This window comes from Glycine soja, chromosome 19 (assembly GCF_004193775.1).
Source record: "Glycine soja cultivar W05 chromosome 19, ASM419377v2, whole genome shotgun sequence".
Lineage (NCBI taxonomy): Eukaryota > Viridiplantae > Streptophyta > Magnoliopsida > Fabales > Fabaceae > Glycine > Glycine soja.
In genome coordinates, this window is record NC_041020.1 from 39,348,057 (window position 1) to 39,366,462 (window position 18,406).

The 18,406-nt window shown below is 29.9% G+C and overlaps 3 protein-coding genes across 3 annotated transcripts; 1 reads left to right on the top strand and 2 right to left on the bottom strand.

Annotated features, from left to right (window-relative positions):
- Positions 1 to 3,650: 3,650 nt before the first annotated feature.
- Positions 3,651 to 6,942, bottom strand: LOC114399684 (2-oxoglutarate-dependent dioxygenase AOP3-like). The gene is made up of 4 exons (XM_028361894.1): positions 6,844 to 6,942; positions 5,832 to 6,253; positions 4,836 to 5,163; positions 3,651 to 4,394 (listed from the first exon to the last, which is right to left on the bottom strand). The coding sequence occupies exons 1-4, from the start codon at positions 6,859 to 6,861 to the stop codon at positions 4,134 to 4,136; spliced, it is 1,029 nt and encodes a 342-aa protein (XP_028217695.1). The 5' UTR covers positions 6,862 to 6,942; the 3' UTR covers positions 3,651 to 4,133.
- Positions 6,943 to 9,786: 2,844 nt separating this feature from the next.
- LOC114399340 (probable 2-oxoglutarate-dependent dioxygenase AOP1) lies at positions 9,787 to 12,324 on the top strand. Its single transcript, XM_028361523.1, has 3 exons — positions 9,787 to 10,231; positions 11,425 to 11,749; positions 11,856 to 12,324. Exons 1-3 carry the CDS (start codon positions 9,867 to 9,869, stop codon positions 12,096 to 12,098), a joined length of 933 nt encoding a protein of 310 aa, XP_028217324.1. The 5' UTR covers positions 9,787 to 9,866; the 3' UTR covers positions 12,099 to 12,324.
- A 1,311-nt stretch (positions 12,325 to 13,635) lies between these two features.
- On the bottom strand, positions 13,636 to 15,734 carry LOC114399417 (2-oxoglutarate-dependent dioxygenase AOP2-like). The gene is made up of 3 exons (XM_028361602.1): positions 15,274 to 15,734; positions 14,820 to 15,141; positions 13,636 to 14,114 (listed from the first exon to the last, which is right to left on the bottom strand). The coding sequence occupies exons 1-3, from the start codon at positions 15,651 to 15,653 to the stop codon at positions 13,872 to 13,874; spliced, it is 945 nt and encodes a 314-aa protein (XP_028217403.1). The 5' UTR covers positions 15,654 to 15,734; the 3' UTR covers positions 13,636 to 13,871.
- Between the last annotated feature and the right edge of the window lie 2,672 nt (positions 15,735 to 18,406).

Here is an 18,406-nt window from a genome sequence, read left to right on the forward strand (position 1 = left end):
TTTTCTAGTTTAGGCATCATCTTTTGAGATAATCTTGTTTCAAATACAGTTAGATATTAAATGTTAACACCTTTTCCATGAGTGTATTTATGAGGATATTCCGAAGAGGAAAACTACTAACTTCTATAAAGGCTTCTTTAGAGTAAAGGACTAAATGTGTAATAATAGATCAAAAGAAGAGGTCGATACTTTCAGAAAAAAACTCATTTCTAGAAATATATTCTCATTTATTACAAGTTTTGAAATATAAAAGTACCATAATTTTCGGATAATGTCAAGAGGGACGGAACAAGAAAATACTTTTAGGGGAGGCAAAAATATTATAAGTCATTTGTAAAATATTTATAGTAAGCCTTCTAAAAAAAAGTTTTTGAAATTTATAGTTTTAATTATTTTTTAGTTTAATGTTCATACTGATAATATAAAATAATTTTATATTATCATCTAATCATAATTTATTATTTGAGTTATTTTAAGATAATTATTTTAAAAGTTAATAAACTTATTATATATATAATGGGTGACCATTATTGAATGAGTATGTTACACTTAAGGTCCATAATTTTTATCTTTTTCTTTTATTTATAATTGTAATAACTTTTCTTTTTAGTCTTAATTTTTATCTTTTTTACTTTTATTTATAATTGTAATAACTTTTCTTTTTAGTCTTAGCTTATAGTTTAAAATATTTATTTTGGTATCTATAGTTACACTTTTTTTAGTCTTTTGGTCCTTATCATCAAGTGTTGATTAACACTGTTTGAAACCAACATGTTGTGGCTCATTTAATCCAAAATTAGTTAATCGGTATTAGGCAACTTCACACAACAAGACCAAAAGGGTAAAAAAATGATAACGATAAGAATTAAAATGAAATATTTTGCAACTATAGAGACCTGATAGATAATTAAATCTAGTTTATAAATATCAAATACATAATGGTAATATATTAAATGTTAATTCAAACATTAAAAAAGAAAAACATTGATTTGTTTAGTATAAAAAATTATAATATATATGTCATAAAATGAAAAAGGATACGTGACCGATAAGGGAAAAAACGTATGAACGTTTTTTTGTTTGTGTTAAAGTTGGTTTTATAATTTAAGCTGTATTGATATAAAAGTAATTTGTTTGTATGTTAAAGTTATTCAATAGCTTAATAGTATAATCCTATGGACCTCTCTTTAACTAATTAAGGACTAAAGTAGAACACGAAGAGATAAAAAAAAATACAAAGAAAAGATTCATAGTTAGTCTCAATTCCTACATCATCCAAACACAAGCTTTAAATAAAATAAATGAACGTAGAGATAAAATATTCAAATTAAATTAAATGTTGGACATTAGCTATGGTTTTATTTGTTTACTAGATCAGATTAATTATAACGTTTTGTTTCTATTTTTCTTCAATATCCTGATAAGGTCATGTACTATTATATAATTATTTACATACTGCTATATATACTTATTGATCAATTGGTAGGAAAAATAATTAGGTCCCCTACAACTGGGCAGCTAGCTTTTATCTTCTTTTGTACTCTATAATTCATAGACCGATTAATATTGATTATTAGTTAAGTATATAGCTATTGATCGATCAATTGATATATTTTAGTTTTATTTTTTTTGGATAAGATATTTTAGTTTTATTTTGACAGCAATATGTTAAAATATAATTAATTAACAACAATTTGTTTCATTTTCTGGTCCCAATTTTAGGCGATTATCTTAATGTGTACAATTGGTCCCCTACTGCCGGACAACTTTTAACTTCTACAACCACTCCCGTCTCTTACATATTTTGGAACAAAATTGTTTCACAGCAAAATCGATCATTTTCATTGCAGGAAAAAATCCCTCGTCTCTTTTATATATGTCTGTTTCCGCATTATAATGCAACCTTGCCAAGCCAAGGATATTCCTATCCTAATAAAAATGCTTCTTGTGCATACGCAACAACACATTATATAAGTTGTAGACTTGTAGTATGTTAACAGAATTAACGTGTATATATATATATATATATATATATATATATATATATATATATACACACACACACATAAGATTATTTAACGAGCATATGGAATATTGATAGAGTTATACTATTTGGTACGAGGATTTTTCGTGAAAAACGGTATGAGTCCTTTATGTTAACTATATTTATCTCAACTAATAATATTTTTTTTCAACTTATCCTTAATTGAAATTTGGTATTAAAAATAAAAATAAGTGATTGGAATTAAAATTTCAATTAAATAAATGTTATTTTAGAGATAATAATATTAAATGAGATAAAATTAATTGAAATATTTTTATATTTAAGACAAATAAAATATATTTTTCTTCTTATATTTATATTTGAGACTGAGTGAGTATAATGCTACCTTGCCAGTTCTAGTAGTTTTCAGCAATGAATGGGCTGATTAGAGAAGACTTTTCTTGTTTATAAATGTTTGTCTTCTTATTATTACAAAATTTACTTTTAGCATTATTAGAATAACATCGATTTTATAAAAAAATGATGTAAATCAAAATGTGGTGGCATAATCGTAAATAACATAACTTTGTGAACATCGGTTCTTTAAAAAATCGATGTTAATGTGAGTGTGTTAAACATCGATTTTCTTAAAACTGATGTTAACATGAGTTGGTTAACATCGGTCTTTGAAAAGTCGATGTTAACCAACTCATGTTAATATAACTGATGTTGTATTGTTCTATTTATAATTATTTTTGTACTTTTAGCAGTTCACTCATCTCCTTCACGCTTCGTCTCTCTCATGACTTGTCTCCTTCACAAACCCTTTGTCAGTGTCACTCTCACTCTCGGGGTGCTAAAACCACTGTCGCTAGTGTCACTCTCACTCTCGTGGCACTAAAACCACCCTTTGCTCACGGTGAAACCACTGGCGTGTCGCTCACGGTGTTGTCATTGTCGGTCTCACTCTTGCTCACGGTGTAGGTGTCACTGTCACTCTCGCTCTCACGATATAGTTTTTCTCTCAGCTTTTTTCGACAGTGAAATCATGGTTCTGGTTATTTTGGTTATTTTCAACAGTGTTTTGGTTGAATTCGATAGTGTTTTTGAAATTGTTTTGGTTGTTCTGATTGTTCATGGTTCTAGTTATTTTGGTTGTTTTCTTACAACGTTTTGGTTGGATTCAACAATGTTTTCAACATTGTTTTGGTTGTTCATGGTTCTGGTTGTTTCCGACAATGTAGGCCTTTTTTTGACAGTGAAATTTTACTTAGGTTCTATTTTGGTTACAGATTTACTTAGGTTATGTTTTGCATGGTTCTGTTCTTCCTTATTATATTAGTTGCATGGAATAAGCTCCTAGATAAGCATGGTGCATAGTCAATTTGTGCATGGATCAGTTAGTGGATTTAGATGGTTTGACAAAATCTACTTAATGTCATGTTTATATTGTAAATGCAGTTTAGAAACGATGGATGAAGATCAATAGAACTGAAAGAAAATGACTAACACAATGATTAAGATTAACAAAAAAATAGAGGAAATGTTCAGCACTGTTCATGTTATGGATTAGGTTAAAAATTTCAACACTATTCTCAAATAAACATGACATGATATAATACATTTACTTATATTAATTTGCTTGTTAAATATAGTCTTATGTAGGTCATTTGTTGCAAGATAGAAGAATGAATTAAAGCTTACTTGACATCTGTTACAGTCTAGTGGCAACATACATTCTGTTACATATAACCAAGATCTGGTGAGCCCAGCTTTACTAGCTGGATGGACAGAACTCAGATAGTTTTATGGGCTCACTGGAAATTATCAAGTGACCTTGACTCACTTTGGACAAAGTGTTTTCCTCTTCAGCATCTTCAAAAGCAGCTATGAACCAAAAGTTTATCCTAAATGACACTTCTTGTACCACCAAGTTCTTAACTCGGTCACTTTTAAAGTTCTGCTGACTGAGTATAAAATGACTTGCAATAATTTGATGAGTAATTAAGTACTCCTCTATATGTCAAATTTTAAAATCATATACATATCTAATATGAATTTAGTGTTAAGGCAGCAACCAATTAATTCATACACACAAAAGCAACTCGATCATCACGGTTAACATTAATGTCCTTCTTCTTCGTACACACTATTGTAGGGATGAGATTCCACAGTAGGCTTGGATTCGAGAATAAGGCTCTTTGATTTTCTCTTTGTCATAGAAACGAAGGTATTCATAATGATCGAATATTGGTTTATAACGCAAGGGATGTTGATCGTTAACTAGCTCATCTGGTATACGCATCATCTTATTACCACCAAAAGAAAACAGTCCCATAGAGTATCTGCTTTTCTTTCCATTCATCGTCACTCTGTGTTCACATGGCCGTATCCTGCCATTACTCCACACCTACGCCATGAAAAAATATATATAATGCATCAAAGTTAAATTAAACGAAAAAGTTGATATTATATACTTAATTATTACAACGATATTTAAAATTATCTTTAATTATCCACTTTATGATATTCTTTACGCTTGGCAACTGCAAATAAATTATCTTATCTCCGGCCGCCACTATATTTGGTTATATAATTTCTTAGTTCACTAATGATCTATTATTTTATTTAACGAACAAATAAAAAAACAAAAATTTAAATCAATCAATAATTTAAAGTGTATTAATCAAATTTTTATAAGATACAATTATTACTTCAGTGTTAGATTAAGTATTCAAACCTCAATTGAGCTAGATGGAGGCAAAAGTTACAATTTCTTTAAAATGCATAAAATATATGATATTGTGATATATAGATAATTATAATTAGGGTCGTGTGTATATATACTCACATTGAATGCGTCACCTGCCATAACCACAAACAAGGAAGGTGAAGCATCAATCTCTTTCCATTCCCCATCCTTCAGTTTGATTTCCAAGCCATTCAGATTATTCAGCTGATGTACAATGGATGTGATGGTCAAGTCCGAGTGAGGTTGCAGTCCCAAATCATTTTCATCCATCTGGGGTGTTCTATACTTCATGCATCGAAGTAGATAATCGTTTGATTCTATGAAAGAATCGCATCGTTGCATGTCCACACCATAGCTCTCAAACACCATTCTCTTCGCCATATGGTCTAATTCTCCTAACAACTTAGCATACTCATTGATGCTTTCACTATATGGAAAATTAAACCTCTACTATGAGCAATTAATTGTTCACAATCATATTATATATAAACAAAATATAGCTAGGAAAATAATATATGTCGTTGAAAGAAATAATATTCTCTCTCCTATTTGTTAATTTATTTTAGCCAATATATCTTACTTTTCTATAATTAAGAGGCAAGAAAAGAAATCCCAAAAGAAATGATAAACGTTCTCATTTTCTTTAGGTGTATAAGTAGAAATAGGTAAAAGAAAGAGATTAAAAAATAAATAAAGATAAAAATTGATAGATGTGATAAATGATGTGATAAGAAATAAAGAGAGATATAATAAGAAAAAATAAATTAAAATAAGAGATGAAAAGGCAGAGTTTACATATGTTAAGTATTTTTAAAAAAAATCATTAATTAGAACAAAATAATATTATATTTTTAGTCATGGATTCATATATAATATATTTTTTGAGATGGACAAAACATTTTAATTGTGATTAAATTTTGAATCAATAATTAATTTTATAATTGACTTAAATAACAGAAACTTGAGGTCTTGTTAGTTGTTACTAATTTTAATAAGAGGAACACAGAATATGAAACACACAAAGAGGATAATGATTTGGATTATCATCATTTTACACATGAAATATATGTGTGCAAATTAAAAAAGGAAACCTACCAGAAACGACCATTCCCCTCCGGCCACATTATGTGGGCGAATTTTTGACACCCTTGTAAGGTCAACGGATCATCAATGCCCACAGATTCATACAAGGGAAGCCACGAGACTTGCCCTAAGTAGCCATGGAAAGGTTTGTCACTAGTCTTTTGCGCTTTTGTCTCCACTGGGAGACCAAAAAACTCTTCCACTGCAAATACAACAGAGTCGCATAGCTCTTTGCCAACTTTATCATAGCGTGCCATGAAAAAACCATTGTTCTCAAGTTCAGTCCTCACAACACTGCACGCTGAGAGCCATGCATCGGTGCCAGGCTTCATGTTTTCGTCGGTGAAGTCCACCACATGAAGTTGAGACTGTGTTTGGGATCCCATGCTGAAAAGAATTTGTGTGTGGAAAGCTAGATGGTGTTGGCTTCCTCCCTTTTATATGATTTTATATAAAAAAAAATTGATTAATAGAAATCAAAGACGAGATTTATAACAATTCACATATTTTATTTAAAAGTTAATTTTTTTTATGATTTTATAATGAGTATTTGTTTGTTTTCGAGGCTAAAATTTTAACTTATTTTACTATTTGTGCATAGTAATTAACTTTTGGGTAAAGTGTGTTTGATGTCTTTTAAGATTTATTTTAGTCTCTATATTTTAGAGATAATGATTTTATTTTTTGTATTTTCTGAAATGTAATGAATTTGGTTCGGTCAAAATTCAAATAAAGTATAAGGTTGGGAATGAAACTTACTTCATTTCTTCAATACAAGGATCAAATAAAATTTAACATAGAAGTATTGGATGAAATTTTTATGGTAAGAATGGGATGCAAAATAAATGTATTTAATATCTTAATAATATAAAATAAATTGAAAACTTACTATAAAAGTAGTAGGGGATGAAGTTGGAGGAATTAGAATTATTAGAAAAACAATTATTAATAGATATGTGCAAATATTATGAGTTAAGTTCGTAGCTAACCAATTCACCAAAAAAAAAAAAGGTTTGTAGCTAACCAAGATTTTGTTTTTCATCTGACTCTGACCTTCGAATTATGAAGAGCAAACCTCATCTGTATTCATATCTTCGAAAATGTAACATCATCTCGGCAGTTGAGAAAATTATTTTGAAACGTATATTGGTCTCAGCAATTAAATAGTACATACCCCAGGACAACCATATAATTTCACACTTAATAATATGATCTCAGCAAATCAATTCATTAGTTTTGGACATTGACTTTAATCCACAATAATTCATTATTAAAAATGTAATAAAATCTTCCATAAATCTTCTTTCTTAGAAACGACATGATTTATTCTATTCAGATAAATGCTTTGACGTTTTTACAATAAAAATTAGAGAAAGATATTGTCTTTTATTTTATCTTCTTGATAAGAAGGAAAATTTAAAAAATAGCCAAAATACAACATCTAAAGGTGTAAGAAATAAATTATATAGGAGCCAAATTCCATCTTGATATAGCATGCAGGTGTTAATCATGGAAAATTGTATCTATTTCTTGAAAATATTTTTAAGATGGTACAAAAATTTTCACTAAATGATTTTATTAATAAATAAATGTTTAAAATTGATACATAAAATACATTTTCAATTATGAGTTTTTTTAGTCAAACAATTAAGTTCTTAGTTTTCAACTTAATAGAGATTTGTTTATAAACACTTATTTTCATTAAATATTAATTATTTAATACAAATTATGATTATAATTTAAATAAATAGGTCCATTTGAATTATAATAAAGTTGTAATTCATGAGATAATAGAATAACTTTTGTACAAAAGTATTTTTGATTCAGTAATTAGTTTGTAACTAATTTCGATAATAATAAGAAATAGGAAATGAAAAAATAAAGTTTTGAGAAGAAATAGAGATTGAAAAGTAAAGAATTTAGAGATGTGCAATAAAATAAACAAACATGAATTCATATAAGTGAGAAATTAATGGCCTTTATCAATTTCAATGGTAGACATATTAGTGTTTTGAGGAATTAAGTGATTGTGTATCAACTTCTCTTATTACAACATACAAGTTCTATATTTATAGAGTACAAATTATAACTACTCGTAACCTCTACAAACTTTCACTAAATTTTCATCGTCGATGACTTTGGTCTTCGATCTCTATCATTAATGACTTTGTCCTTAATTTTTATCGTTGATGACTTGTATCTTCAATTTTCACCGTTGATGCTTTCTAAATCTTCATTTCTTCTATCAGTGTATAATTAGTCAAAATACTATATTTTGACACTTAGTTAAAACAATCTATTAAAAAACTAATTTTCAATACTTCGTCAAAAATCATTTTTCGATAATTGAAAAATGTCAATGTTAACAATAGTGCTTGGTGGTCAGGGTTTATTTCTATTGGTGGTGCTTATAGTTAGAGGGACGGAGATTGTTTGTCTGTTGCATCATACAAGTGTTAAGCATAATAGTTTGTGTATTTTTTTAGGGTTAAATATACTTTTGGTCCCTAATAAATACATATTTTTTGCATTTGTTCCCTAATAATTTTTTTTTTGAATTGAGTCCTTAATATTTCAAAATTTTTACCTTAGGTCCCTGTCGTTAGTTTGTAATCCTTAACTACCTATGTGACCGTTAATCGATCACGCAGGCATGCCACATGTGGTGTAACATGTGATGTTTCTTTGACTAGAATTGCACGTGAAAAAAGGTTTTTCAATATAAAAAAAGTACAAAACGACTTTGTTTTGCCCCTTTCTTCTTTCTCTTATTTGTCCTCAATGACCTTCTTCTCCTCCGCCAGCATCTTCTCACGTAGCCTATGTTGTCAGGATTGCAAGTCAAATTGTGAACTCACATGATTTCACGATCTTGCTCGCTGCTTTTGAGCTCAATTGTGAGTGTCATTGAGGACAGATAGGAGAAAGAAGAAAGGGGGAAAATAACGTCGTTTTATTTTTTTAAATTTCACGTGTAATCCCAACTAGAGAAAAATCACACGTGACATCACATGTGGTTGGTTAACAGTTACGTAAGCAGTTAACGATTACAGACTAATGGCAGAAATCTAAAGTAAAATTTTTGAAATATTAGAGACTCAATCCGAAAGAAAAATTTATCAAAGAATAAACAAAAAAAATGTATTTATCAGGGATCAAAAACATATTTAAACCTCTTTTTATCAATAGATATTGAACTCAAGAGTTTACAATAATTATGCATATTGTTGAATCAACTTTGCTCAAGAATTATGAACTGTCTTATTGAAGTTTTTTTATTTACGAAAGTCATTGAAGTTCAGTCAATATAAATTGTTGAATAAATTAATTAATATATTCAAGTAATTGAACGAGTCAAAAAGAGAAATAAATGATGTTTGTAGTTTGTGGTTGATAAATCCCATTTCTCTCTTTCACAAGCTAAAAAATAAAGTCCGGACTACTTGTATCAACATAAGGAAACTTATTACGTCTTGGTTTTTATGTTACGGCAATATAAAATATTTATATTAACATTTTAAAAATTAGATCGATCTGTGAATTGATGAAAGTATTGATTTACAATTTATTTAGCCAAATGTACTTAAATTGATGATAATTCAATATATAATTAATATTATTTGATGTATTAAATAATAAAAATATAATATAAGAAATTAAATTAAATTTTAAACTAATATAAAAAAATATATTATACGTTTTTAAAATAAATGTAAATTCAACCCCATCACCAAGTTTTTCACAAAAACTCTAACTAGAAGTTTACGGTCCATAAGATGGATACAACAAATCATCACATTATTGGATCTTATGCAAAACACCAAAGTATCAAATTGTTATGGCCCACACCATTTCTTATTCCATGGCAAATAATAACTGTTTTCTTAGGCGCGCTAATTGTTCGTTATTATATTGTGTCATTTTCATGTATATAGTAATAATAATTAATCAAATAACAAACTAAGCTTCAAACTATTCAGTTCATTTCAGGTATCTTTTTCCAAATCTATTAACAAAGTGAAGAGTAATCAGTAGGGGAGAAAAAACATGGGGTCAGAAACCGAATTGAAGCTTCCAATTATTGACTTCTCCATTGAGTACTTGGAGTCCAATTCTGATCAGTGGGAATCAGTGAAATCCCAAGTTCACAAGGCCCTTGTAGAGTATGGTTGCTTTGAGGCTGTGTTTGATAAAGTCCCTTTGGACCTTCGAAAAGCCATTTTTCTTGAAGTGGAAGAGCTGTTTGATCTCCCTTTACAAACCAAACAACGAGTTGTGTCTAGTAAACCATACCATGGTTATGTTGGGCCTCTTCAACTCTATGAGAGCATGGGAATTGATGATGTAGATGTTCATGACAAAGTGGAAAGTTTAATCAAGATCTTATGGCCACAAGGAAAACCAGGTTTTAGGTATGCATTAGAAATGAAGCTTTTATAGTTTATTATTTGTAATTAGGTTTAATGGCATATTTTATCACATAATTTTTATAATTTTGTGAATTTTATCATCCTATTATTCAATTTTCTCACATTTCACCATTCTATTAGGTTTCCGTCCAAAATTGAAGGTAATTAAGTGCTAAATCATGAAACGGTTACAAACTCGTTTATTTGGTAGAAATGTTGAGTTAATTTTATACTTTTTAGATAACAATTACAATTTTTTGTTGCCTCAGCTATATGAAAATTGTTCGTTGCCTTATCTTTAGTTTATGTTTCATGTTATAGTGAACTCGATTTCTGAAAAATTATACTAGAATCTGTAAAATTTTATTGAGACAACATTTTATAATTAAAAAATCTGTAAAAACATTTTTTAAACAAGTTCTGCGAAAGGCAATTTTAGGATTTAAAACCAGGTGTCTTTGATAAGGACAACGAACAACACTGAGGGAAAATAATGCTTCATAGAGAAGAAAGTAAAATTTGACAAGAAAGAAGACAAGCCTTAACCAAAAATGGGAATGGGGGAGAAGCCTTAATGGAGTGATAAATTTTGAGAAAATTTGAAATTTCAGTACTAAAAATTGCAAAATTATAAAAATTCAATGATAAAATATGCAATTAAACCTTATAATTATATTTGAACATAAACAATTATAAATCTTATCATATGAAACAAAACAACTTTTGCCATTATAACAACCTTATAATTATATTTGAACATAACAATTATAAATCTTATCACATCAATTACCTGCTGAAACATAACAACTTTTGCCATTATAACAACCTTATAATTATATTTGAACATAAGAACAATTATAAATCTTATCACATCAATTACCTGCTGAAACATAACAACTTTTGCCATTATAACAAGTCTAACAACGAAAAAACAATTAGTTTAAATACTCATTTAGTTCCATATACTTACTCATTCCTTATGGTTTGGTCCTTGCATCTATAATATATTAGTTTTAGTCTCTAAAGATGCAATTTTTAATCTGTTGGAATTCCTACAATTTTGGAATAATAGAGACTAAAATGGATTAAAAAATATATGTGTAGGGACTAAAACATATGTATAAGCATCAAATAAGTAATTAAAAAAATATATTTTAGAACACCTTTGACCCCTTTTCTTATTAATTATTTGGCAGCAAAAATCTACAATCCTTCACAGAGCAAGTGACAAGGTTGGATCAGATTATTAGGAAGATGATTTTAGAGAGTTTAGGAATTGAAAAATATATGGACGAGCACATGAACTCAACAAATTACCTTGCACGGCTTATCAAGTACCAAGGCCCTCAAACTAATGAAGCAAAAGTTGGCATAGGAGAGCACACGGATAAGAACATATTGACCACATTGTGTCAAAATCAAATTGATGGTTTAGAGGTACAGACCAAAAGTGGAGAGTGGATCAAATGCAAGCCCTCAACACCAAGTAGTTTCGTTGTTGTCACCGGGGACACACTTTATGTAATTAATTTCTAAATGCATTCAGAAATTGATTTTATATAAAAAAAAAAATGTGACACTGAATAAATTGATGATTAATGCAAGGGCATAATGAAATGTGATGCAGGCATGGACAAATGGGAGGGTGCATACGCCGGCTCATCGAGTGATGATGAGTGGAAATGAGACAAGGTTCTCTATTGGATTGTTTACAGTTCCAAAACCAGGGTTCATAATAAAGGCTCCAGATGAGCTTGTGACAGAGGAGCACCCTTTGCTTTTCAAGCCCTTTGTCCAGAGTGAGTTCATGAAGTTTCTTCGCTCTTCTGAGAGTACCAAAAATGCCCTGAAGGTTTATTGTGGAGTCTGAGATTTTATTCAGATGACACTAGTGCTCCCTCTACACAATCCCTTTTGGATTTTTCATAAAAGTGTGTAATATTTGAATAAAGTTTGCAATATGGTGTGAGTATGTATGAACCTTTCTTCTCCAATTCATATGGACAGAGATTGTGAGTTTTGTATTGTTCAAACTCAGGAAGAGAGTTTGTTTTAGAGTAAGGTTAAATTAAAAGTAAGAAAAAGAATTTAATCAAGGCACGTATGATTTGGTTGTATCACATGGACAAACACAAAGCCGAAGGCCAAATTAAACTTTAAATAGAACTAGACAAGACATGGAGATCATGTAGTCCTAAAGTTGAAACCTAAACTAAATAACCTACCACTAGTAGGCATAGATCATAGAGTTGTAAGTAACATAAACGAATTAAGAAACTGAAGCCCCAAAAATTATCAAAATGACCAAAATATCTTTTATGATGGGAAGCATAGTATTAACTAAAATAAGTCTGCAAGTTCTCAAAGTTCCTCTGCTGCATGGTTTTTCTCTCCAATGAATATCACTTTAGCCTCCTTGATAATTTAAAAAAAAAAAAATCAATTTAGCCTCCTTATTGTTGAAGGAGGAAATACTGATATAAAGACAAACGGCTTTCTCACTCACAAGGTTAGATTTTTTAGGAGTGAGAAAATACTGATTGGAGTATTTTATTCTTTGGATAGGTATGAATCATGCACTGAAGTAACATCTACATTTTCTCTTCACTACCTATTTTTCATATTCTTGTAATAGTTTGTATAAAGTTCTAACTTCAAAGTTCATTACCATCATTATACACTTAAAAAGAGTGAGGTACAAGAATTGTTTTCTTAATAAAAGGTAAAGTCGAGCTCAAGATATGATTCATTGTTTTCAATTTTTTTACTGGACAAATATAGTCACTTTAGTGTCATTGATTTTCACTAAAGCAAAATACTGCTTTTCTATTCCATATTTTGTCTAATCCAAATGCTTAGTTTATTTAGACATGTACCAACTTGCTTATTAAGATGTGCTAAAGGATGGACAGAATCAATCTATCCAACTTCTCCCTTTGTTTTTTTGGCGAATCAATCAAACTTTGGACCACAACCTATGCAGTTTTGTCTTATATGTATTATATTCATAATTTTAAAATTTTCTCACTTATTTCTTTTACATGTTGAAAACTCTATCCATTCAAGTTAGAGCACAATAGAAAATATTCACACATCAATTCAGTTTATAGCACATGCCTCTCTCTGCCCAGTTGTCAACTTTTAGGAATTATTTACTAAATGGTTCAAACTTTAACATTTATGAATGTGTTTAAACTAAATGCCATAGCACTTTAAAAAAATCAGAACCCTGTTTCTGTGATTGGGAATTGCTAATTCATGAGCCACTGTTAGGAGCTATTGGGATAAATGTTGCTCAAATAAAACACACAAAGTACAAGAGAATGCTCCCATCCAAGTCACAAACAAATGGTGCTTTTCATTCTTGCCTCAGTTGCCTGTGGCAATTGACTAGGGATGAACACAAAAACTAAAGAGAAATATTCCATTTCCATGGGTAAATTTTTATTCATTTAAGTACTATCACAACATATACTACATAACCACAAACTTCTTTCATATACATAACTAGAAGCTGTAGAAATTTAGATTTTATTCCACAAACATAGCACAACATACCAACACACACATTCAACTTCTGATATATTCATCATCATAGAAACCACACAAAGACTTTCTTCATATCATACATATTTTGTACACCTCAAATACCGCAGTATGCCTTGATCCTAGAAGCAGATTTTACAGCTTCTTCTGTGAGGAAGAAACGAAGATATCCATAATGGTCAAATGGTTTATAACGAAGAGGATGTTCCTCATCCACTAATTCTTCCTCTGGTTCCATCACCTTACCAGCATATGAAAGTAGCCCCAAACAGTATCTGTCTACCTTTGAATTCATGAATACTTGGTGTACACAACCCCGTATCCTGTCATTACTCCATACCTGCAAATTGAGATTTTTAATGGAAGAACTATCATTCAATGATATTCATAGTATGACATTTTTTTGTCAATCATGTATATGTTTGGTTAGCGGGGATAATAATCAATTGCTAATGCATTAGTCAAACATTTTACACAAAATTAATAGAGTTTAATATGCATGAACTCTTAAGTTTTACTTTGTTAGTCAATTAAAAATTATCTTTGATGACTTCTAAGATAATTATTATAAAAGTCAATAAATATATCGTATAAGACGGTTTAAGATTAGATGACATTGTAAAAAAAAATTATTTTGTGAGGGCATGTATTACTTATTCATATTAATGAAAAAGTTTATGCATCCCAACAGGTAGTATACAAACAAAAAAGTACTATGATTTCATAATAATTTGTATCATTCAGAGTCTTTTTTTTAAAAAAAAAAATCATAACTATTATAAATAACAGAACAGTTACAAAGGCATATATAAAATTTAGTGTAGGGATCACCTATGAATATAGCTAGGACTTCGAAGATTGCATTAAATATAGACGACAGATAATGAAGTTAGTTTAAAGTTTCGCAAAAATATAAACTAAAGTAAACACAACCTGAAAATATAGATAAAAACTAATTAATCATATCTGTTATTGCTAAATATTTCTCAGAGAGCATTACTGTGTACACATTCAGTAAAAAGTCAGAAGATGAAAAACACACTACCATGAATGCATCACCAGCCAAGACAGCAAACATGTTGGGTGAGGCATCAACCTTGAGCCACTCTCCATCTTTCAATTGAATTTCTAAGCCATTTAACTTCTGATTCAATATAGTTAGGAAGCCAGAATCTGTATGTGGATGCACTCCTAAGTTGGTCTCACCCCCCTTAGATGTTCTGTATTTGTAGCATCTAAGAATATAATCGGTTGATTCAAGCAAAGACTCAAATTTCTTATTGTCCAATTCATAGCTCTCAAACACCATTCTCTTAACAAGATAATCCAGTTCCACCACTTTCTTTGCATAGGAATTCACACTTTCACTAAAAAAGAAAACAAAAAAAAAAGTGTTATCAACAAATGCGATGCAACCGCGACCGGTATTTAAAACCTTACTATAAAGTGTATTCATAAGTTCAATAGTAAAATAGGAAAGGGTTAATTAATTTAATAACCTGAATTGGTCATTCCCTTGTGGCCACATAATATTTGTGTACTCGTGACAATCTTTATCATTCAACGGATTGGCGATGGCCATGGATTCATACAAAGGAATATCAGGGCGTTGCCCTGCATAGCTATAGATAGGTTTATCAGTGGTGTGTTGCATTTTGGTTTCTAATGGAAGATCAAAGAGTTGTTCCATTGCAGAGAAGACAGAGTCATAGAGCAGTGGATCAACCTTGTTGTAGAGTGCTAGAAATCCACCATGATCCTCTAATGCACCCCTCACAACATCACAAGCGGAAACCCATGTGTCAGTACCAGGTTTGAGGTTTTCATCACAGAAATCAACAACAGGTAGAGGAAGTTGACACTCTCTTTCTGACCCCATGATGCTACTTCCCAATTTTTGCTCCCTCGTTTTACCAAAAAGCTGTTTGGATTCTGATGCTGGAAAACTTGTGTATTTATATTTGATATGTGTTGTCATATAAGTTTATGTAGAATACACGTATCTGCATGAGACAATTCTGTTTGAATCACATCAGTCATTATGAGCGGTCAAATTTTCTTTCTGATTATTTAAAATAATTGCATATCTAATATTCAAATTCGAGCCACTTATTAAACTGGAACAATGAGAATAACCTTGTGCTAGTTAATTCATGTGATCGGTGCAGTGGTATACTTGTCTATGATTGAAGGTAGCAATGGTAAATTATTATTGTGATAATTTAGAAGAATGTTTTAAAAATTAAGTTAAAAAAAATGTTGTGACAATTAGAGGAGAACTATTGGTAGATAGATATTGAATTAAAAACATAGTTGAAAATACAAACTACCCAATGATTAATAAAAAAAATTCATAAATATTTTCAAGTAATAAGGTAGTTATTATTGCAAGCATGTTGTTATTGATACAAACATCTACTACTCTCTTTAAACCATACTAAGTGGAATACAGAAACCTCTTTACACCAAGTAATCTGGTTCCTGCATAGGACAAAGAGAGTTTTTGGTTGAGATTGAAGGGAAGGGTGGAGTCTCATGCATTAAATCTTCTAGTTTAAGACAAAAATGAATTGTTCAGTTGAGGTTAAAAGGAAAAGACAATGGAAGGTAGATTGATTGCTTCCTTGCCCCCATATGTATTTGTTTTCAAAATTAAAAAAAAAATATTTTCTTCTGACAATTTGGCTGGTGTAATGGTGACAGCGTGGCTGAATTATTCTCCAATAATGACTACAATTGCTTCCTTTTTCTATTAGCCGTACAACCAATATAAAAATTTCGTAATTTATTTTCCAATGACACGGTTAAACATATCTTGACAAAAGAAATTCGAATATTCTTGTTTAATGGCAACCATGACGATCGATAGTTAAGAATAAGAAAATCCATAAATTAAAGAAAAATACTAGTTATACATTTTTAAATATTTTAATATAATAGATAACTCTCTTATGGAAGGTCATTATATAGAGAGAGAAGAGAGAGATCAATGGATCAATTGACAATATTAGATGTCAAATTCTTAGACTTACACTACTTAATAACTTTTTAAAAAATAAGAAATTAACGATTTCAATTGTTTAATTATTTGATTTTGTTTAATTAAATTATAATTTTGATTCCCTTTTAGTTCTTGATAATCCACAATTTTGGTTCTGTACTTTTTCAAGGATTTTAGTCTCTTAAATTTTAGAAAATTTATAATATAATTTTAGACAAATTATTAATTTTGCATACATTTATTTCTTCCATTTTTACATTTTAATTAACTAAATTGTTTCTTTGTGCCTTAAGTGAATATGTTAATTCTTGGATTCAATAACATTAAAATAAAAGAAATAAAATGTCTATAAAGAGAAAAAGAAAAAGAAAAGTACTTTGTTAGTAAATTAATAGTAATTACAAATGATAATATAATTTTTGATAAATTATCAGGAAGAACAAATAATTTTCTTCGCGGCATTTTTAAAATACAAGTTTATTTGTTCATAATTTTCCGCTTTGTTTTGGTTTGGTCGTTTGGACATTATTCCTGGGTAATGCTATAGTGCTGTGGATTATGGTTTTGTTGGAGAAATGATACAAAATCATAGCTATACACTTCAGCATGATAACATCTTATCAATCAGACTATTTTATGAGAATATTGCTTCAATCGATTGTAAGTGTTTTTGGTTTTGGTGGACAATCGATTATAAATTTATGAGTTGTACAATGTAATCAATGTGTTCTTTTTATTCGGAGCATTGGAAATTTCAGTCTCTTTTTAATCCATGGAATTAATTGGGCTAAAACCATAAGCCCAAGCCCATGCAACCAATAGAAGTTCCCGGCCCATCTAAGAATTCATCAGCTATGGGTTTCCTCTCACACCCAGCCACCAAATTGGTTCAAATCAAATGTTTTCTATTCTCTCTAGTATATGCATTGAGGATGAAACAGCCCTAATTAATGCATTAAATTGAAAAATATATTCTTGAAACACCATTAATCGATAATAAAAAAATTAGCTGAAAGTTTATAAGTTATAAATTACAATTGAAAAGCTAAAAGTTTATAAATAAATTGATTTAATTGAATAAACCTATTGGTTTAATTAAAAGTGTTATTGTTGTTGTACTTTAATTTGTGTGTGAATTTAGATTTGGGGTATAGTCATTTCTGACAACTAAAAAAGGTTAAAAATTGTTTGATATTTGATATCTATTAAATGTTTCATGCAAATAGTTTTTAGCAGTTTTTAAAATGCTAAAAAATTAATTTCTAAAAAATACAACAACAACAACAACAACGCCTTATCCCACTAGGTGGGGTCGGCTACATGGATCAACTTCCGCCATAATGTTCTATCAAGTACCATACTTCTATCCAAACCATTAATTTCGAGATCCTTTTTGATAACCTCTCTTATAGTCTTTTTGGGTCTTCCTCTGCCTCGAATTGTTTGTCTTCTCTCCATCTGGTCTACTCTCCTCACTACAGAGTCTACCGGTCTTCTCTCTACATGCCCAAACCACCTAAGTCTATTTTCCACCATCTTCTCTACAATAGGCGCTACTCCAACCCTCTCTCTAATAGCTTCGTTTCTAATTTTATCCTGTCGAGTCTTACCACACATCCACCGCAACATCC

Coding starts and splice junctions, on each gene's coding strand:
- LOC114399684 (XM_028361894.1), bottom strand. Junction 5,164..5,831: donor GAGGGGAATGGTCGTTTCTG/GTAGGTTTCCTT, acceptor TTTTCCATATAG/TGAAAGCATCAATGAGTATG. Junction 4,395..4,835: donor TGGCAGGTGACGCATTCAAT/GTGAGTATATAT, acceptor TTCATGGCGTAG/GTGTGGAGTAATGGCAGGAT.
- LOC114399340 (XM_028361523.1), top strand. CDS start 9,867: ATGGGGTCAGAAACCGAATTGAAGCTTCCAATTATTGACTTCTCCATT. Junction 10,232..11,424: donor CAAGGAAAACCAGGTTTTAG/GTATGCATTAGA, acceptor ATTATTTGGCAG/CAAAAATCTACAATCCTTCA. Junction 11,750..11,855: donor TCACCGGGGACACACTTTAT/GTAATTAATTTC, acceptor AATGTGATGCAG/GCATGGACAAATGGGAGGGT.
- LOC114399417 (XM_028361602.1), bottom strand. CDS start 15,653: ATGGGGTCAGAAAGAGAGTGTCAACTTCCTCTACCTGTTGTTGATTTC. Junction 15,142..15,273: donor CAAGGGAATGACCAATTCAG/GTTATTAAATTA, acceptor TTTCTTTTTTAG/TGAAAGTGTGAATTCCTATG. Junction 14,115..14,819: donor TGGCTGGTGATGCATTCATG/GTAGTGTGTTTT, acceptor CTCAATTTGCAG/GTATGGAGTAATGACAGGAT.